Source organism: Taurulus bubalis (assembly GCF_910589615.1).
Source record: "Taurulus bubalis genome assembly, chromosome: 3".
NCBI lineage: Eukaryota > Metazoa > Chordata > Actinopteri > Perciformes > Cottidae > Taurulus > Taurulus bubalis.
In genome coordinates this window covers 19376341-19398123 of record NC_136591.1, presented here as the reverse complement: position 1 = coordinate 19398123, position 21783 = coordinate 19376341, and the positions used below count along the sequence as shown (strand labels likewise).

Sequence of the window (21783 nt, the reverse complement as noted above, 5' to 3'; positions counted from 1 at the left end):
TGGTATGTTGTCATGTCTGAGTCACAGCATATTATGCTGCTCAGATGAGTATGTTTAAGGTGGTTTAATCAAACTAGAAATATCACAAATGCATTAATGAATGTATTATGCACCTATATTGAGGAAAGAAGAGGGGGTTGGTTGCTCTGCTTATTATTGACCTGGTGCCCTGCATGTTATCATTAGAACAATCTAGAGATCAGCATTTAATAAACAACCCGCCTCTTAAGAGGTTTCTTTTCACTAAACATAAACAAATATGTATTAAATATCTGATACTGATAATACTACGATGCAATCCCATTTCAAGTTTAATTTCAAATGTGAAGACGACTCTCTTCACTGCAAATCAGGAACAAACGGATTCCAGTGATGAAAGCGAGCCAAACTCTCGCACATTCCGTATTTTTTTTTTTACTCGTTTTAAGAAACAGAACGTATACTTTTCCATTAAGGTTGTCATTTACTCGCTTAATGTTGCCTTTAACGTGTCAGTTGGTGCCTCTGTTGTGCCTTCATTTCGTTGGGCAATATTGACATTTCTGGTTTTTGATTGACGCGTTTCCGGCTCAGCGCACTTCGCACCAGTGACGTGTGAATAGGGGTGGCCGCTAACCGGAAACAGAGAAAGGCCTCGCTTAATGTATTTATTTTTTATTTTCACGCACCCTCATGCGCACTCAACACCGCCGTACATTTATTTTAGCCACATCGGTGGACGGCAGGCGGTGTTTTTCTAATCTTTTCCCCGTGTCGGGACAACGGGACGCCCCTCCTCCCGTTATCTCTTTTTGTTCGTCGGTCGTAACGTCCGTTCGTCCAGCTGATCGCTGCGTGTGCCGTTCAATGACTCCGGTTCAAACTGAGCCGTTTTGTTTGACTTAACGGATGGTTGTGTTGCGGCCGAGAGGGGCCGAGTTCGCCACCTTTTTATTTTTCACCGACTTGTGGACTTTAAAAGAAGAAGAAAAAAAGGACTGTTATTTTTTGTTTTGTTTAACTTGACTGTTGGGATTATTTTTGTTCTTCCCTTTCCTCCTCCTCCTTCCTCACTGAACGACAAGGCCCCGGACTCATCCCCGGCTTCGCGTTTTCACATCGAGGCTTTTTTCTTCTCTCGTCGGAAGTCATGGGAGACACCAGCGAACGAAGCAAAGCTCCGAGTCTACCTCCCCGCTGTCCCTGTGGGTTTTGGGGGTAAGAGTGAAACATAATATAAACTACGTTAAACCCGCTTATTTCTCAACTGAAAAGACAAATCCGGATGAAAAATGCCCAGCGGGTTGAACTAGTCCAAACCCATTGTTGTTGTTCTGTTGAGCAGGCCGAGGAGCAGGGTGGGGGTTGGGAAGTCAGCGACTAAATAAACCTGCTTGCTTGAATAAAACGGCTACATTTCCACCATTCCCACGTTTATAAACCCTCTCTCGTCGTGCCGAACCCGGGTTATCGTCTTGAAACCGGGCTACATCGTGTGTTGAAGCCAGTTTGTACACCAGGAGGTGACGTACCCGAGAGAGAAAATGATTTATTGCTAGCAGGTTCCCTTTTTTATTTATTTATTTAAACCCCCTCCATGTTCTTGAATCCCCTCGAGGAAAAGCACCGTTTAACACGACTAAACACGTGACTTTGGTTAAACCCGAGCAGCGCTTGTGAACCAGTTTTATTGAGTTATTTCACACCCTTTTTTTTATATTGGTTCTTGTCAGAGTGGTGGATGTGTGTTGCATACCGGATGTGATTCACTGTCTCCTGTGTTGCCACAGAGGAGACATGACTGCACACCAACCTTTTTATTTTATTGTATTTCATCAAACCTGCTAGCTTTGAAAAGCAATACGACAATAAGATTACTGTTATTTCATTACTAACCACCAGAGACCCTTTAAACCTCTGTGCACTTATATTTGTTTAGACTTTTTAGGGTGTCAAATACAACCAGGAAGACACTACCCACCCCGACCCCCCTGTTTTGGAGTATTATCTTTATACAACGCTGTCATGACTTGTCATTTGGTAACAGGCTCCCTCCTCTCCAGCCCCATCCCCCAATTGCCTTCATCTTGTGGTGCCCAGTAAGCACACTGGAACCAGTAGCCCACCTGTCAATGTCAGGTGACACAAATGTCAGCGTTGTGTGTGTGTGTGTGTTATGTGTGTTTTACGGCCCAGCTCAGAGCAACACCTGGCCCGGGCTTGCAGCCTCTTCATACATGTCCCCGAAGCTCAAGGCCTCTGAGAGAGACACTCAAGCATTTTTGAGGGATTAAATTCTCTTTTGGCTCTTCATGCATTATGAATAGTGTGTGTGTGTGTGTGTGTGTGTGTGTGTGTGTGTGTGTGTGTGTGTGTGTGTGTGTGTGCTGGTTGAAGTAGGTTTGTTCTTACCTCCATGGGGGGGGATCTGAGTTATTCTTAGCATTCACTCGTGTGACAAAGTTTGCACTAAGATAAAACAATTATTGTCGGTTTCCAATTTTTTTTTTTAATAAGACCCAGATGGACGCAAACATGCTCAAAGTGGACACCGGTTGTTCAATTCCAGGCGAAGGCTTCATCAGGTGGTTTGATCGACTAGTTCCTCCTCTTAAGATGAAGGCGTGTTAATCAGCTGATTGGAGCATCGACCCGAGAAGCTTCGAAAACCAGTTTGAGATTAGGTTTGGGAGGTTTGCAGAAAATAAAAAAAATAAAATGATTGGCCCATATTTCCGTGCTCTATTGGCACTCATATGTTCTCCTGACTTCACGTGCCGGTACAGATACATCGGCCATTGGCGACTGTGTGGAATATGGAAAATACTGGCAGCCTCGGCTCAACACTTTTCAAGGGTTCTAGGTTAACGGCCTGCTTTCTGTGTTGTTTGTGTTCAGACACACACTCACATTCTGCATGCTGCTATCTGATGTACAAGTTGTGTTTTAAGCACCTCAGCATGTTTTACTTGGTTTCGGCGTAACCAAATAATCTCACCAGGTGATTACTAGGAAATAAATGCTTGTTTTAAAAAAAATCTTTGCTTTGATTTTAATCTCGAGGAACAATTTACTAATATTTAAAACCCCCATTTGATAAACTGCTTCATAGGAAGAGGCAACTTATTTTTATAAATTAAATGACGATTAATTACGTCAAAACTCTAAATTAGATTTTTCATGTTGCCGTGTAGTTTTACACTTAATTTGCTGTGCTCGCTCGGATGTTAAGGAGACTGTGCGGCCTTGAAAATATGCCTTAAAGTTGTGGGAAATTTATGGACATTATTATTGGTATGAAACCTGATTATAGCGGGACAAAAGCTGCTTTATCGCACTATTAAACCTGGTGCCAGGCTAAACACCTTTTTGCAAATGCTTTCTTAATTATTAGAATGTTGATTCAATCAGGACATGGGAAGAAATGGCCATGTTTATTTGTTTAAATATTTAATGTTAGGACACTACATGCCAGTATTGGACGATGTTCACTTGTACGTGGGAGACCAGAGTCATGGTCGCTGAATACACGTAGCATTATACCGACAAAGTCTAATCAATCGCTACTTTGCCAAATTTCCTGGGAATCCATTCAAAGATGTCGAGATATAGCTCACCTGCGTTAGTCAACCGACGATCCGAACGACGGCGGGAAGTTAAAATGTATTTTTAAATGGAGCCCCAGAAGGTGAAGGGAGAGACATTGCCGTTCCCGTCGGAGAAAGTAGGGCTGAGGGAAAATACCGTGAAACTAAAAGGTTCAAAACGCAAGTTTTAAACAACTGCCGTTGCGTCGATGGGGAATGAGGAGGGTTGTTTAATTTTGAAGCTCGCGTGACGTATGCAGCCTTATTAATCTGTGTATTGACGATGCTTTCCCTGTGTCCATGTGGTTCTCTGCCACGGTACCAAAAAAAACAATACTCTCTTTTTGTTGAACATTCTCTAAGTAGGCGGGCTCTCTGTGCAGCCATGACTGCACACGGGGAGGGGGAGTACCCGCTAGCCTTCGCGGGTACGCCGGCCAAGCCGGCCACTTTAAGACCCAGTCCGGGCCCTACTCTGGCTCTGGGCTCTCGGTCGTCGTGACCCGAACCCAGCTGGCGCCAGACTGAGCTGTACTTCCTGTCATCTCTAGCTGGCCTTTGTCACCCTTGGCTCCACCTTGTCAGCCTCAGCTGTACTTTGAGCGTAGCGCTAGAGAGCAGAGTTCAGGCGTATTAATTTCAGATGCATGCATTGTTTTTTATATATACACACACACACACACACAGGGTGCCTCATGCAAGCGTGCAGATAGCAATTTATCTTTTTTTTTTGGTCCGCAGAAAGAGCCGGTAGTCTCCGCCCGTATATGACAGCACACGGCCTTGATTTTGTCCGTCTCTCTGCTTTGCATGCAGCTTGTAGAGCGGAAAATTAATCAATAACAACGCTACAGTAAAATCATGTGATTCATCACGACCGTGTGCTTCTTGTACAAGTGATTCTTTTTACAGCCAGCCGTGTGCGTCCCCGTCCTCTTGAGACTTCCCGTCATCCCGCCTGGAATTTACTGACACGAAGGCCTTGAATGGCAAAAAAAACTAGGTTACTGAGATGAAACATTAGACGTGGTTATGTAAGATGTTATGATCGATGCTCAGGACGCGATGTGAGAAAGCGGCTGAAGTCCGACTGGTGTTTTTTACGGAGGCCGTGAAAAAAATGCCATATATTTGGTATACATATATTTTGGCTCCCTTTTTTTTCTCCAAAAACATTGGCAACTGGACCGGGTCATATAGGCTGCAATGTTTTTGACAAGTTCATTAAATAATCATAGTTATTAGAGGAAATTATGGGGGCGTTTTTTGCCCCTCTCCTTGTGATATCGGGGGCAAAATGATATTTCTTAACGGCAGCTTTGCCCTTTGCCCTTGTGTATTTCCGACGCTGGTGGAGACAAAACCGGGACGTCAGAGCAGGTCATTGACATTCATTCTCTCTCCTCTCTCTTCAGGTCCAGCGACACCATGAACCTCTGCTCCAAATGTTTCACTGGTAAGTTTACGCCATGTTCTTAAATGACTGCGAAACACTCCGATCTGAAAGAAGCACTCTCTCTTGGGACCAGTTGGTGTCGTAGAAATGTACAGCACATGTTTGAGGTGAAGCAGCATTTAAATCAGTGGTTCTCAAACTATTTTTGTCACGCCCCATTTTGGAAGAAGGAACATGTTCATGCCCCACCGCCCCAACAAAAAGTCGATCTCTGTGAGATAGGCTTTTCTGCTGTTTTTGTCTTGGCAAAACACCCAGAAACGATCAGTCGCCAAGAATTTTAGCCGTCGAGCATGTGCAAGCGTAACCTGTTGCGTAACGTAAACATTTCCACGACAGTACAGGCATTTTCCCATGTATTTATTAATGACACTTTTGTACTATGTAAAGTTCTCATGTAGCCAGTCTCCAGTGGTTTGAGCTTCTCGCCCATTAAGTCAGCGTTAGATGCAGACTTGTGTGAAATTACCCACAAGTCATAGCGATATGACGTTAAACATACAGGGTTACCGGTGGAACCATGGAAACGTAAACGAAGAGGACGACACATGGGGGCAAATGACATGTACTCAGAAACATTAAGGATTAAAGATGGAACATGAAAATGCATGACATTTGTTATTTATTCATTCATCTATTCATCAAACATTTAATTTTGTCGCTGTTTTGGCAAAAACAAAGAAATTAATTTATTTGAAATGACGTCTCGTGTCGAGAGGAAAGGGGCCAAGTAACACAATAAACCCACAATTGTACACAATATTTGTTTATATGGTGGCTGTAGCTCAGGGGGATCAGTGGTCGTCCCGTAACCGCAAGGTAAATGGACTCGTACTTGAAGGTAGCCGGTTCGATCATGTGGTCACACAACCGCTTGCGTTTTTTTTTAAAGAGGGGAGGGAAAAGTTACTGCTTATGAAAACGCACCATTATCCACCGTCGCTCTGCTCACCGTGAAATGAAGCCCATCACCATCCGATCAGGCGGGTCGCATTTTAGTGTCGAGTTAGAACACGGTTAGGCCGCGTTGAGGACACGGTTAGGCCGCGTTGAGGACACGGTCAGGACGCGTTGAGGACAGTTTGGACACGTTGAAAAGCACACGTGAAAAGCCGAGGGTAAAAATGGCCCTGCTGACAGCCATTGGGATGTATCGTAAGAGCCGGATACCGGACTCCAAGATGGTGCCCATTCAGGTCCCGCTCTGCCTTTTTTAAGTTTATATACATTGTGACAATGTCAGATTTTTTTTTTAAGCAATTTTCCCGACTTGAGGAAAGATTCACAAATATGGATCAAACGTAAAAGTAAAAATGTACCCTTTTTTTTTTTTTCTTTGTCATTAAAGGTGTCCCGTCAACAGTTTTGCACACGTCTCTTTTGCAATAGTAGCCTAATAAATGTGGTTTGGCTTCAGGCTCGGTGTGCCAGCTGATTTAAGCTGGCAACGCTAACTATGCTCCAGGAAAATGGAGATACGAAAGGAGGTGAAAGTCTCATTTTAACATTAAAAGGCGAACACAAAGGAAGACTCCATTCCGGTCGTTTAAATCTGTGGAGAGAAGTTTTGTGCCAAAGTTCCAAAGTTTGGCTCCCTTGTGGTCACGTGGTTTACGATGGCGGAGAGCAGAGAGGATGCTGGGAAATGTCTGGGTTTGGCAGAGAGAGATTTATTAGACGGAGGAGAGGAGAGAGCTGACAGGAAGTGGAGAGAGAGGCACAGACAGACAGCGAGAGAGGTGCATGAGAGACGCAATTACTTTCTTTTTTAATCAATACATATTTTGATGGAGAAGCTATGAAACCATCGCAATTTACCAGCTGCATAACCGTCCAAATCAAAAGTCCAAATCAAGTCACCAGAAGCAAGAACCAGGGAATTGTTGTTTGGTCAAATATCAGAAGTATATTTTTTTTCAATCAATTAATAAGTAATTGTTTCAGCGCAAATTAAAAGTGTAATTTGTGTAATGCCCATGTTAGCTGAGGACAATTAGATTTGTCTAATTAGATTTTTTTTAAAGCAGCTTATTGTCAGCTATTGAACAACTTAAAGGAGACACACGATGCCCATCTTTATGGATGCTTGGATTTTGCATTTCCACTTGTTTATATGGTTTTATTTCAACACACATTGTTCTCACTGTCTGTCTACTTAATCCCTACATTCACCATCTGCCTGAAACTGTCTTCTAAAGGACCGGCGTGGAGGATTTAGGGGGATTTACTCGGTGAAATCAAAATATAATATTCCTAACTATGTTTTCATTATCAGCTGAAACTGAGATGTGTTTGTTCTGACATGGGAACGTCTGAATGGCTTGTTGTTATCCACAGGACATCAGATACCCGAACCAACATGTCCCCTTTGAATGGCACCAGCGCATTAAAACGGCTGCATGTGTTTTATTGCGGCGGATCCTCTAACTCCTAATCCTCCACTGAAAGTGGAAACAAAGGATACGGGGTCGAGAGTAGAAACCCTGTGACAGGCTGTAGAGACAGAAGTATAAAATATATGGAAGTTTATCTCTGCTCTGAGCACTCCTGTGGGTGAAGTGCCCACCAAAGGCAGCGTTTTAAGTCAAATTAAATATTTGTACATAAATGTCTTGTGAGGTCCAGCTTTATTATGTAGAAATATCAACAATGTTAGTCTTCCTGGTCGAACAGGGCCGTATGTTCTGCACCCTTGCTCTGTATAACTTGTCATTACAGACGAGGTCCTGGCTGTATTTCTGTACCGGCCATAAACGGTCCAGATTTACCCGTACTGAGTCTGTCTCCGTCCTCCACCACAGACATCCAGAAGAAGCAGCCGGGGGAGGACTGCACCTCCAAGCCGCTCCAAAACACCGGGAGCAGCCAATCGTCGGTCTTCAGCAGCGAGACGAGCAGTAGCAGTAGCCAATCCCCGTTGTTGCTGTCGTCTTCGTTGTCAACGCCCTCCGGCGCCGAGCAGCCGCCGACCGAAGAGCCCTCGCCCACGTTTCCCAGCACGAGGGACGGTAAGATGGGACGACACATGATTCTTAACTCTTTCCCAAAATGAAAGAAAACGCATGAAAGAAAACAGCTCGCCAAAGAGTTTCTCCAGACTTTAGAGTTTCAGTAAAGCTCCAGGGATCAGTTTGGAACGTCCCCCCAGTACAAAGTGACACATGGTACTGGGACAACTGGACCTCACATACAGGCAAACAATAGACAGTCGAGAACACATGTTCCTCTGTGAAGGCGTCTAGTTTAAAAAAAAAGAGTTTATATTCTGAATGCCCGGTGGGTTCCATATGTACATCTTATGAAGTCACCATTTTGAGTTCTACAAATCTTCACTCATTTTCACTCCATAGGACACAGTTAAAATGGCCAGTGTTTGGTCTCCTCATGTCTCGCTGTTTTCCATCTGCAGGCATGTCGTCCACAGACACAGCCCAAGGCACGCTCTGCACACCCACAAAACGTCCTCGAGAATCAGGTACAGTCGGCCTCCCCTCCGCCAGTGGCTCTGCGTGACCCTCCCCCATTTAACCCGTGCCATTATTTTTTTTTGTTTACTTTCAGCGTCGGGCTCGGACAGCGAGGCGACGCCGGAGAAACGGCTGCGGACGGACGAGAAGGATGGCAGCAGCGAGGAGGCCCGCGGGACGCCCAAGCAGAAGAACCGTCGGCGCTGCTTTCGCTGCCAAACCAAACTAGAGCTGGTGCAGCAGGAACTGGGCTCCTGCCGCTGTGGTCAGTACCAACATGGCCATGGCCGGCGCCGAGCTCACCGCCTCGGTTTAAACACGCCGCCGTAAACCTGACAAACGACACAAGCCGCCCTGAAGCGGGTTTCTGTTTCTATTCTCTTTTTTCAGATACTTGTTTTACTTTTAAAGACGCAGTCCGAAATCCAAACGTCAAAAATAATACGATAAAATGAAAGCACGAGATTTCGTGACGTTTTAATCTTTTAGAATGCTGTTAAATAAGTACAAAATAGTTAGTAAAACTATAATTTGGAGTCATGCATACTTCAACGTGTGTGTTTGCGGATTTAGAATAACGTAACGGATTGTTTTTTTTATATGGCAGATGAGCGTTTATGATTGTTCCACGTTTTGATGATACTCAAATAAACGGCACTCGCGGTCACATAAGCGTTTGTTAGCGACTGCCTTTTTTTTCTTCTTTTCTTTTCATTCACCAAAAACACATTTGAGGAAACAGAAACCCCCACACATAGTTTTGAGACTAAGGAACACCGGAAGTGCATTCATGCTGATTCATCCCTGCAGCTCTCTATTTCCTTCATTGATTCATGTCAGTATAATATTTAGAAAGTTCTGGGCGGGAACAAAAGTTAGGGAAAAACGTACACTCAAATTAGTCACTTCCTCCCTTAACCGTTGTTTCCCCCGTCTCGCCTCCCAGGCTACGTGTTCTGCATGCTCCACCGTCTCCCCGAGCAACACGACTGCCTGTTCGACCATCTGGGCCGCGGGCGCGAGGAGGCCGTCCTCAAGATGGTGAAGCTGGACCGCAAAGTGGGCCGCTCGTGCCAGCGCATCGGGGAGGAGTGCTCCTGATCGGCCACACCGGGACTGGATGTCCGGCTGGAAAGGAGGAGGAGAGTGGAGAGCTAGGAAGAATGACAAATGGGGTGATGGGAGGAGGAGGAGGAAGAGGAGGAGGAAGAGGAGGAGGAGGAGGAGGAAGACGAAGACCCACCCCCCGACGATTCTGGATCTGAGCTGGACGACGCCCGGATGATGTCTTCGACTTCCTGCGTCTGTTTTGGACGGGTGGGGGGGAGGTGCCGCCGGCTGTTCTGCAGGGCCACGTTCTCACACACACACACACACACACACACACACACACACACACACACACACACACACACAGAGAGAGCCTTAACCCGAACCCCCCCTACCACAGAGGAAGAGACTTATCCAGTTAGTCGTACATTATGCACATGTCTATCGCCAGGGTTTCCTCCTCCTCCTTTGTTGTTTAGTTTTTTTCTCATTCATGGAAAATGAACAGAAGCGTTTGGCTAAACTGATCCGCTTGTATTTAGGTTATTTCCCTCTCTTGGTCGCGGCTCTACCCCACGACCCTCCTCAGGTCGTCATGAAGGGGTTGGAGTATCAAACCTGTAACCCCGCCTTCCTCCTCCTCCTCCTCCTCCTCCTCCTCTTGTATTCTACGTTTTCTTCCACCTACATTTAGGCACCATCTGCACCACTGCCCGTGTGTTGCCCGTGCTCGGTACCAGCAGTAGTGTGTCTGCGTGTGAGGCTGTCCGAGGTTGCTCTTGTGGGCGGATTTTTCTTTTTTCTTTTTTAAACCCTTGTGAGGCTGTCGTGGCGATCAGCTCCGTTTCTACTGCTTACCACGGAGGACAATACAGCCAATCCCTGCCTCTGCTCACATGGACTGTTGACAAAACACACAATGAAAAACCCACACTGATGGACAAGAAACCCCCTTGGATGAATCCTCTATGTAGCAGATCCTCTTCTCCTCCCTCCCTCTCCTCTTTTCAATTCACTGAGTAGTGCCGTTGTTTTACATGGCGGGGAATGCGACGGGACCCGATTCAAACGATGAGGCCTTCGCCCCCAAAAAAACGCCACGTGTTCATTTAGAAAATACAAAACGAGTCTCCATTGCTGCAAACCACCAGTCAGGAAGGGGAATGACGTACTACCCCTTTAAATGGTTCTATAATTTATTTCTTATTTAGTGTTTTGTGGGTAGGATTAGGTGTCACTTAATTTTCAGATTGGAGGGAAAAATTATTCTTGAAATGTTATAATTTCCTTTCTTGCAGTGATTGCGTCATTTATGCTAGTGAGCTCTCACTAAATCGATCAGATGGTGTATTTAATTTTTATTTAATTTTTTGCCCCACATTTTGAATTGGTGATGTCATATTGATGCACAGCAAAAGAGGAAATGTGTTGGATGAACCAAAAGGCTCGTTTAACTTCAGTTCAGTTTTGATATGTTTCATAAACCTTATTCAGGTGAGGGATCAAACGTGGATTTCGCCCCCCCCCCCCAGTTAACCCTCCGGGGCCACTGTCGAGGTTGTACGTCGACTGCCATCACAGATTCAAACCGCTCTGCTTTTGGCTGCAGAAACAAACCTGGATTCATTTTAATTAGTTAAATTATTATTGTTTGCACCCGTGCTCAACTTGGACTCTGTGCTGTGCACATTGTTCAGTCACACACACCTCTCTTCCTCTGCTAAAGGTGTATTCTACCAAAATCGATTGTTGAATTATTTTTTGGTGGGCATTTAACATTCAACGTACAGGTTGTGATTTGTTTTATTACAGGTACGGAGTCTCCATTTAAAAAATATGAACTTCGCATCGCAGGAAAATGCAACGCGTTGATGATGAATTGTATATTTTAGTTTTTCAATTTGGAGAAAAATTAAGCGGTAGATTTCCTCCTTCTTTTTCAATTTTACTTTGGTGGGGGGAGTTGGTTCCTGTGAAGAGCCCTAATAACCAGACACCACTTAACTATGCTAATCCTCATGCACGAGTTATTGTTTCTTCTCTCGTCTTTTCCACTGAGAACACAGCGATGAGGGAGGAGAGACGGCTGTTTTCTTATTTTGATATTTTGAGTGCTAATGAGAAATGGAATATCTTTCTGTACTTTTTTTTTTTGAGAAATTATTTAACCTTATATCAGTTTGAGTTACTTACACCCTAGCATAGAGTGGCATATTTAGTTAATTGTATAAAAAAAAAAGCAAGAACATAATTCTGTCCTATTTTCTCCTTTTTAATTTTATCGTGTTCCATTTTCTGATGAGGAAAAATAAACTGGATTAGAGGATGTTGTGTGTGTGTGTGCGCCCCCCCCCCCCCCCCTGCCCCCATGATAACATTTGTTTGAAACAAGGTTTTCTCTCTGACAATAAACTATGAACAAAATGACAGAATATGAGTTAATTATTATTACCTTAAAAGCCTAAAATGAGCTTAAACTGCCATACTTTTTAATTTGTATATAACTTAAGCTGTATTTTAATGTGATCTTTTAATATAATATATAATGCGTCTATCCTGTAATAAAAACCTCTCTTTTAAATATAGAACCAAAAAAAGGGATGAAAGGATCTTATGTTTAGTTGATGTCACCACAGTAATTAAAACCTCATTTAGAATATAAAACCTACGGTAAGAGGACGAAAAACTCGGGAGCAAGATGTTTTTGGACGACAGTCGAGGGGAAGACTTGTTCACATGCTTAAGGGAAAGCGCTGCACTGGAGAAATGCTACGTTACAAGTAGAGTTAAAACTACTTCAGTAAGCAGTAGAACGCTCCTTGTCAGTCAAAGATGGGTTATTGAATGTGCCTTCTGGGCACAAGCCAAACAAAAAGGCAAACCATGTCTACAAAGGGACACAAAAAGACTAGAGGCAAAACATGACTAGAAAGAGGCCAAACCTGACTACAAGTGATCCCAGTGCAGAGTGAGTTGCAGTAGTCCAGTCTTGAGGAGATAAAGGCGTGGATGAGCTTCTCTGGGTCTGACAGGGTTAACGTGGGGCGGAGTTTGGAGATGTTTTTTAGATGATAAAAGGAGGTTTTGCACAGGAATTTTATATGGTCAGTAAAGGTCAGGTTAACAAACGTGATGTTCCCAATGCTGTTTGTATGTTGAATAGCAACAGCCACACATACGGGACTATTTTTTTTATTTTCTCTCTCGCTGAAATGCGATACACAACGTTTGGTGGCTACAACTATTTTGTGCTGAAAGGCAGCATACTATTTATTTACTATTAATAACGTCGCAGGTAACCGTATTATAAAACAGTTAAAGGGTTTGCTAACAACACCCTTGAACTGTACATTATTGATAGTACTTCCTCACGTACCTTATTGCTTAAATAATACATTAAAATGTATGAGTTGATTTTTAAATATGAATTTATATTTGGTATTAATCTGAATCTGTAAAAAGTAACCGTCTATCGTAAAAGTAAAAAGTAGCACGACATGGAATGCATAGACGTTGGTACAAGTACCTCATACTTGCAGGTATAAGATCTTTATATCTTCACTTTGAAAAGGATTACAATTAAAATAAAACATGGTATCAACCCCAAACAACTGCTGCAGCATTAATGACACGTGCACTCTCAACTATCACAGACACACACAGCTGAGCTGCATCTTTAATTCATCTTCACGTTTGAGGAGACGTGACGATCTGAGTGCGTCACACAGCTCGACCACTAGATGGAGCCCTAACACAGCTCCTCCTCGGAGTCACAGAAGAGGAGAGTTTCTCCTGGAGCTAAACAGAACAAGCCTCTTCTCTGTCCTCTTCATCATCCTCTCCTTCCCCTTATTCCATCTTCCCCTTCTCTATCCTCTTCATCACCCTCATCGCCATCTCCATCTTCTCTGTCCTCTTCATCATCCTCTCTTAATCTACATCTCCTTTGTCCTCTTCATCTCCATCTTCATCTTCTCTCCTCCCTTTCTCATGGGCATATGTTCCTCTTCCTCTTCTCTCAGTCTCCGTGTTAAAAAGACCACTGGGTTACTGGGTTCACATTGGGTTCAGTTGATACTGGGTTAATTCTGCCCAGTTGTATAGAAACACTGACCCAGTATAACTCCTGTGTATTTTATTAATCCACACTGGAGTCTCTCTAATTATGATATATACTATAATAATATAATATATATCATAACTTTATTTAAACATTTACATGTAGTTTGGATGGGTGTTTTTTATGGTTTTATGTTATTTAACATTTCATTTCTTGTGGATTGAATGTTCAATATTTGAAAAATATTTAAAGTAATGGGCTTTCCTGAATTATTAATGCTGATCCGATTTGTTGATTTATTTCCCATTTCCCTGATTATTCTCTTTCCTTCTATTCTATTTTCTTTGATTCTATTTTCTTATTTTTCATTCTCTTATATTTCATTCTATTGTCTTCCCTTCTCTTATATTCTATTGACTTATTGTCCCTTCTCTTCTATTATCTTCTCTTCTCTTCTATGTCATCTCTTCACTCTCTTCTATTCTATTGTCTTCCCTTTTCTTCAATTGTCTTCTCTTCTCTCTCTTCTCTTCTATTGTCATCTCTTCCCTCTCTTCTATTCTATTGTCTTCTCTTCTCTCTCTTCTATTTTATTTTCTTCCCTTCTCTTCTTTCATTATATTGTATTCCCTTACCTCCCATTCTCTTCCCTTTTCTCTTGTCCCTTCTCTTCTATTGTATTCCTTTCCCTCCCATTCCCTTCCTCTCTTCTTCTCTTCTCTTCCATTGTGTCTACTTTAGTATAAAGTGCGTCGCCAGGTGGCGCTCCACGCTCTCCCACTCAAACCTTCAGGAGTCTCCAGGAGCGAAACACGCTGTCCAACGCAGACGCGCACACACTCACTCGCACGGCTGTCAGGCGTGTCAGAGAAGCGCTCGAGCCTCTCTGTGAATAGAGAGAGAGAGAGAGAGGGAGAGAGAGAGAGAGAGAGAGAGAGAGAGAGAGAGAGAGAGAGAGAGAGAGAGAGAGAGAGCGCACTCCGTACCCAGTGTCTCTCCGGCAGCGGCACCGGGCAGACTTGTGTGTACTTCCAGGAGGTTGTTGGTTCAGTCTCGTTGCTTTTTGTGTTTGTTTTTTTCTTCCCTCGCTTCCGTGAACATGGGACTCTGACAGTAGCTGGGCAGCGGGCGCCGCCGGCTCCTCCTGACCGCAAAATGAAGCGTCTCTGTCGGAGGCTGGCGGTGGCCGTGGCGGTGCTGGTGTGGCTAGGAGCGCTGGTTTACCTGCTGGTGCTGAGCCGGAGGAGGCTGCCGGAGCTTGGGACCTGGGCGGGAGCAGGAGGCGGAGGAGGAGGAGAGACAGCCTTCAACCAGGTGAAGTGTACAACCTCTCCTGTGTGTGTGTGTGTGTGTGTGTGTGTGTGTGTGTGTGTGTGTGTGTGTTTTTCTATCCCGGTGGGGACCAACACCTGACATATCACTCACCCCGTGGGGACCGATTTTCCCCGTGGGGACCGACCCCCGGTCCCCACGGGCACGAGCATTGCAATCAATAGGAAACAGCCTGCTGATATGCCTGGTGCTTTTATTTTGAAGAAAAAAAAATGGACCCCACGGGGTTGATTTTCCCTACTTTGTGTGTGACCTAGTGGTCATAGGGGGTATTGCGGTGTGTGTCGTTGCACGGTGGGGACCGTTTCCTGACAAAGTGTGTGAAAGTGTGTAAGTGTGTATATCCAATAAACTTCATATTTCATAGATATTATTACAGTTTGAGCACTTTAATGTAATCAGACTTTCATGCTATCGATTAAGTTTTCATGAAATCCATGACTAAACCCATTTAATCAATGAACTTCCTTTCAAAACAGTTTTATTCTTAACCTTTTAAGCCTGTTTCGAAAAAAAAGTCTCTTTTTATAAAACTTAAACTTAATTATCTCCACAACCACAATGTTTATGAACTTAAAAAAAGTTACTGTAAATTAAAGTAACTGTTAAGTGTAAGAACTCTGTGAACTTGCTGCGGCGACCGTAACGTTTCACTAAACTCGTGATAAGTACCCCTTACAAAGTCAGATTTCACTAACAAACACATCCACGTGACCGGAAGGCTTGTGGGAGTCTAACAAAGCAATAATAATAATTATAAACCCCCCTATTAGTACCTGTAAAGTCACAAAACGTTGTTTTTCTTCTTCTCTCTGTCTCACGTAACTGCTTTCTGTGCCTTTCGTGTACCGCCCACATTTCTAAACACGTCATACAGCAATGTTTTCCCAAAATAAAAAAGAGTTTTGATTGAAAATCCGTCGCAACACCCCTAAGCTTCGTTTTATTGTGATTCTTTAGGTCCTAATCTTACCCAAAAGGTGTCGTATTAGTACGTGGGATGTTGGTAAGGGCCTGAACCATACAGTTTGTACAAGTCGGCAACCGCTGCAAAAGACATTTTTGGGAAATCTTGCTTAGATCATGCTGGATATTCCTAGTTATGATCAAAATATGTTATAAAAGTGATAAAGAATTATATAAAGTAACACAATTAATATAACCCATTTGGGGTTCATACGACTACTTTAACACGGGGAACAAGAGGCACAGATCTACGGAGAAACTGATGATCATTTTTTGTAGACCTAAAGTATTCTTAATGAATAACTATATTAGTATAAACTATCAACAAACCATGAACATGCTTATTGACTAGATTATTTTTTTATTTTATTATAATTGATAGATAATTATGTATATGTAAGGAGCTCCAAGTGTTTAAAGTTGAGACTTCTGAGGGAAAAAAGGGCCTGAAAGAGGACAGCCATAGTATACAGAACCCAGAAAGATATACAAAAGTTCCCCAGTACTTAAACTGAGACTATAGGTTTGCTGGTTATGATATTCATACAAATAGTAGCGACAAGTAAGTCGATATTCTGATATTCATAAAAACTGAGACTATAAGTAAGCAGTGGTCTGACATTAAAAACAAAAACCATAGGGCTGTAAGTTAGCCGGTGTTCTGATATCATACAAACTATAGAGCTGTATGTTAGCCAGTGTTCTGATACTTATACAAACTGAGAATATAGTGAGCTGGTGTTCTGATATTCATACAAAAGGAGGTCAGCAGATGTTTTGATAGTCATAAAAACTGAGGCCATGTAAAAGCAGGCTTGTTAGCCGTAGTTCTGATATTTATACTAAAATCCATCTCTAAGTTAGCCAGTCCTCTGACGTTTAATACAAACCAAGACTGTAAATTAGCTGGTTTTCTGATGTTAAAACAAACCATGGCTATAAGTTAGCTGGTGTTCTGATATAAACACAGACCATAGCTATATGTTAGCTGGTATTCTGATATTAACACAGGCCATGGCTGTAAATTAGCTGGTGTTCTCATATTCACACAGGCCATTGCTGTAAGTTAGCTGGTGTTCTGATATCATATAAACTATAGAGCTGTATGTTAGCCAGTGTTCTGATATTTATACAAACTGAGAATATAGTTAGCTGTTGTTCTGATATTTATACAAACCAAGGCTGTAAGTCAGCAGCTGTTTTGATAGTCATACAAACTGAGGCCATGTAAAAGCAGGCTTGTTAGACGCAGTTCTGATATTTAAACAAAAATCCATCTCGAAATCACGTTTAATACAAACCAAGACTGTAAGTTAGCTGGTTTTCTGATATTAACATAGACCATGCCTGTAAGTTAGCTAGTGTTCTGACATTTACACAAACCATGGCTATAAGCCCACTACTGTACTAAGCTAGCCTGTTCAGAATTTATTCAACTGCCTTTGGAACTATACCAGTTCAAGTAGTCATGTTCACTACTTATATGACCTATAACTTGTAGTAATAACTACAACTTTATACAATTGTCATAATTGTTGTGTGTATGCAAATTTGATTCATTCAGATGCCTTACTTTTTGCATGACGTAAGCACACATTTAAGCGGTCACGGAGTTTCAGCTTTTTGCCGTCAGTAGGAACATGCGTTATGAAATGTAAAAATAATATTAATTATAAACGCGAGCATTGAGTACTAAACTATTAATACAGCACACTACGATAGTCAACTTACTATGCTTTTTGTGTAGTTTGTAGCATCAGCACAATTTATTAATTTAGAATTAAGGATATAAAAAACATATTAACATATTTTTGAATATGGATTGGAAAGATAAATATAATAACTACACACTATTTAGCAGTAGTAAAGCATGAGTAAACACTTAATTCATTATTCAAAAAGCATCGTTCCAACACTTATTAGTAACTCATTAGTATGCAATAGTATGTAAACCGTTATTAAACATATTAACATACATTTTCTTTTGAAGCACTGATGTTTTCGTGACACATGAATTAGGCAATGCAATGATAATATTTCTGCACTGACTCAAAGAAGTGAGGTATGAACAAACCTTTCCTGACATTTGCGGTCCCCATTGGACCTATCCCCAAACCGCCGTATCACGGAGTTTCAATTGCTCACTGTCAGTAGGAACATGCGTTATGAAATGTAAAAATAATATGAATTATAAACGCGAGCATTCAATACTAAACTATTAATACAGCACACTATGATGGTCAACTTACTGTGCTTTTTGTGTAGTTTGGAGCATCAACACAACTTTGTAAAATGTATTTAGAATTAAGGATATTAAAAAGATATTAATATATTTTTTCTTTTGAAGCACTGATGTTTTCGTGACACACGAATTAAGCAGTGCAATGATAATATTTCTGCACTGACTCAAAGAAGTGCGGTATGAACACACCTTTTACTGACATTTGCAGTCCCCATTGGACCTATCCCCAAACCGCCGTGTCACAGAGTTTCAATTGCTCAGTCAGTAGGAAATAATATAATAATATGATAATAATATGAATTATAAACACAAGCATTCAATACTAAACTATTAATTCAACACACTATGATAGTCAACGTAACTATGCTTTTTGTATAGTTTGGAGCATCAGCACAACTTATTAATTTAGAATTAATGATATTAAAAACATATTAACATATTTTTGAATATGGATTGGAAAGTTAAATATAATAACTACACACTATTTAGCAGTAGTAAAGCATGAGTAAACACTTCATTCATTATTCATAAAGCATCGTTCCAACACTTATTATTAACTCATTAGTATGCAATTCGTAAACAGGTATAAATGTTTCATTCTTGATTAATAAGCTTGACTATTATGCGTGTCATGATTGGGTTTTCATACTTTATAAATGATGGATTCCCCATTTGTAAATTAAGTAATATATATTGCAAACCAATGAAGTAATATATATATATATATATATATATATATATATATATATATATATATATATATATATATTGCAAACCAATTATTAAGGACTTATAGATGATGCACATGTGCTTTATAAACATGTTTTAATACTGCAATTCATTATTAATTCAGGTAGTTAATAGTTGGTATTTAAGTATTAAATATGTTCTCTGACCTCATATAAAGTGAGGACTATCTATGCTTTACAACTCATTAATAAGTGATATTGAAATGCCAGCAGTGCCTCAAAGCTGAACAAAAGTAATAAAGAGCATTAATATGATGGTGATGGGGCGATGCCCGTCAGTGGCACGAGTGGTGAGTATGTTTCATAGTTCGTACATACACATTATGGATTATTGATATTCGTCCAGTATGCTAGCTGAGGTCACAGAACATACTTAACTAACGACTAGTAACTACTTGAATGAATCATTAATTGCAGTATTAAAACACGTTTATAAAGCACATGTGCATCATCTATTGATAAATCTGCTCAGGCTTGGTGTTGACTGGTGTATTGCAATACAGTTTACTCACGATGATAAGGAATTCCTTGTCCTAAATGTCTATACACCCTATGAGTGCAATCACAATAAGAATGAATATCTAAATAGGCTTGCCTCAATCAATTCCTTTATTCAAGATAATACTTCTTCTAGTATATATGTAATTGGGGATATGAATGCAGATATCTCAAACACTAGCTCATTATTTGCCAATCATATGGCTCAGTTCTGTCAAGATAATAACTTTATATTGTCAAGCGAAGTGCTTTTGCCTACAGATAGCTCTACATACATTAGTGAGGCCTGACACTATGTCATGGATCATTGTATTAGTACAGCTGATGCACATGCTTCATTGAGAAGTATGGACATTCTTTATGGGCCAGCAACAACTGATCATATACCTTTTTCTATGTCGATAAATGTTGATGATCTCCCAGCACTTACGAGCAATGGAATAAGTGTCAACATGGAAAAACTGAGCTGGTCAACTCTCACAAAAGGAGGACTTTTTAGCCTATTATGCTCGTACAGACAAATCTTTAAGTAAGTCATCTACCTAGAGATGATACTATGTGTACTGATGCTAACTGTAAGGATGTGGCACATAGGAGAGATCTCTGCTCCATGTATGATGATATAGTGAGTACTTTGTATGAAGACAGTAAGCCCTACTACAAGCATCAAAATAAGAGTGAGGTATGAACAAACCTTTCCTGACATTTGCGGTCCCCACTGGACCTATCCCCAAACCGCCGTGTCACGGAGTTTCAGTTGCTCACTGTCAGTAGGAACATGCGTTATGAAATGTAAAAATAATATGAATTATAAACGCGAGCATTTAATACTGAACTATTAATACAGCACACTATGATAGTCAACGTACTATGCTTTTTTTATAGTTTGGAGCATCAGCACAACTTTGCAAAATTAATTTAGAATTAAGGACATAAAAAAATGGATTAACATATATTTTCTTTTGAAGCACTGATGTTTTCGTGAAACACAAATTAAGCGATGCAATGATAATATTTCTGCACTGACTCAAAGAAGTGAGGGATGAACACACAAACACTTTTCCTGACTTTTGCGGTCCCCATTTGACCCTTGCCCATCCCCCACCCTGGTTCACTGAGTTTCACTTTCCTGAGGAGGACATCATAGAGACATGCTGCATCAAAAACGACAGCAGCACTGACAGACAGAGACAACTGATGGCCAAAGAAGGGAGAACAAATGAAAATAAAGTAAGTAAAGTCACATGAAACTAAAGTTAACTGTTTTAGTTGTTATTTATTAGTGAAAGCATGGAGGCTAACATCAAGGTTTATAGCCAAAAGCTCTCCAATGAAAAGCCTTTTTGGGGGCTTTATTAAATCCCAAAACTTATCAAAGTTGACATGTATATGGCATTAGCTTTTGATATTGAGTATTTCAAGTTAATCGTTCTTAATTAACAGGCCTAAAGGCCTTACACAAAACAAGTTAAATCTTAATTCCCCTTACAGCAGCTCAGTTGTAGTTAGAACAGGAATCTGTATTACTCTTCACATTGTGTTTGCATGCACCAGGTAACCAGGTTAATTACTGGTAACATTCTGCAGATCAGTAACATACTTGTCTTTTGAATCTTTTTCATCATGACCAACATTATAATTATATATATAATTATGACTGAACTGCCTAATGTGTGTTCTGCACGTGCTCATATGTAAGAAGCAGTAGAAGCATTTCGTTTGACATGGACTGGTCTCTGAAAACCACGACCTGCCTTCAGAAACCAAACTTCTTGTGATAGTCATGACAGTTAAGAAATCCGCTCACTGGAACCTGATTAATTGAGTGCAGGTCAACAGTGACTAGAGCTTCCTGAACTTCACTCAAGCCAGTTTAGTATTTCTATTACAAGTTTAAGTATGCATGATTATTTTATAAAGACTCTTTTCAATGGGGCCTCTTGCATTACGTTTTATCAATAGAAAATAAAATATGTGTTTAATTAATGTGTTTGTGTCTGGTGTTCAGCCCTCAGAACGTCAAAACCCTGAGGCGGAGGCCTCACCGCCACCACAGCTTTCATTTGAGCTGCTGGAGGCTTCCAAGATGTTGGTAAGTATCAAACAAGTAGTTCTTTTAGTTTGTCCCATAAGACAGGCCTCCTTATAGGATAGGTTACTTCAACCTGGCCTTTATGGCTGTTAAGTTTTAGATTTATATACATATTTCTTCCCAAATTCTACATAACTTGCCTCGTTGACCTGAAAAACTCACACCATGATTACATTGTGTGAGAAATACAGACATTCTGAGCTTCATTCGTAAACCTTGATCAAATGTAAAAAATGACATTGAATATACCCAGCGATATTTAAGACGTTGGTGTTATAGAAATAATTCATGATTGGTTGTGTGCA

The 21783-nt window shown here is 41.3% G+C and overlaps 2 protein-coding genes across 2 annotated transcripts in view; both read left to right on the top strand.

The window, feature by feature from the left end:
- Positions 1–1114: 1114 nt before the first annotated feature.
- Positions 1115–9597, top strand: LOC306734150 (AN1-type zinc finger protein 3 homolog). Its single transcript, XM_079215486.1, has 6 exons — positions 1115–1197; positions 4982–5022; positions 7824–8030; positions 8432–8497; positions 8584–8754; positions 9436–9597. The coding sequence occupies exons 1-6, from the start codon at positions 1130–1132 to the stop codon at positions 9588–9590; spliced, it is 708 nt and encodes a 235-aa protein (XP_079071612.1). The 5' UTR covers positions 1115–1129; the 3' UTR covers positions 9591–9597.
- A 5157-nt stretch (positions 9598–14754) lies between these two features.
- galnt14 (UDP-N-acetyl-alpha-D-galactosamine:polypeptide N-acetylgalactosaminyltransferase 14 (GalNAc-T14)) overlaps positions 14755–21783 on the top strand; it is a gene marked incomplete at both ends in the record, with an annotated part of 171793 nt that continues 164764 nt past the window's right edge. The window contains one exon of the mRNA XM_079215567.1: positions 14755–14913. Within this exon, the coding sequence (XP_079071693.1) occupies positions 14755–14913 (159 nt within the window). The remainder of the gene's footprint in view (positions 14914–21783) is intronic.

Bases quoted from the DNA above. Each gene is read 5' to 3' on its own strand.
- LOC306734150 (XM_079215486.1), top strand. From the start codon at position 1,130: ATGGGAGACACCAGCGAACGAAGCAAAGCTCCGAGTCTACCTCCCCGC. The intron at 8,498-8,583 runs GTACAGTCGGCC...GTTTACTTTCAG, and splicing joins AAAACGTCCTCGAGAATCAG to CGTCGGGCTCGGACAGCGAG. The intron at 8,755-9,435 runs GTCAGTACCAAC...CTCGCCTCCCAG, and splicing joins ACTGGGCTCCTGCCGCTGTG to GCTACGTGTTCTGCATGCTC.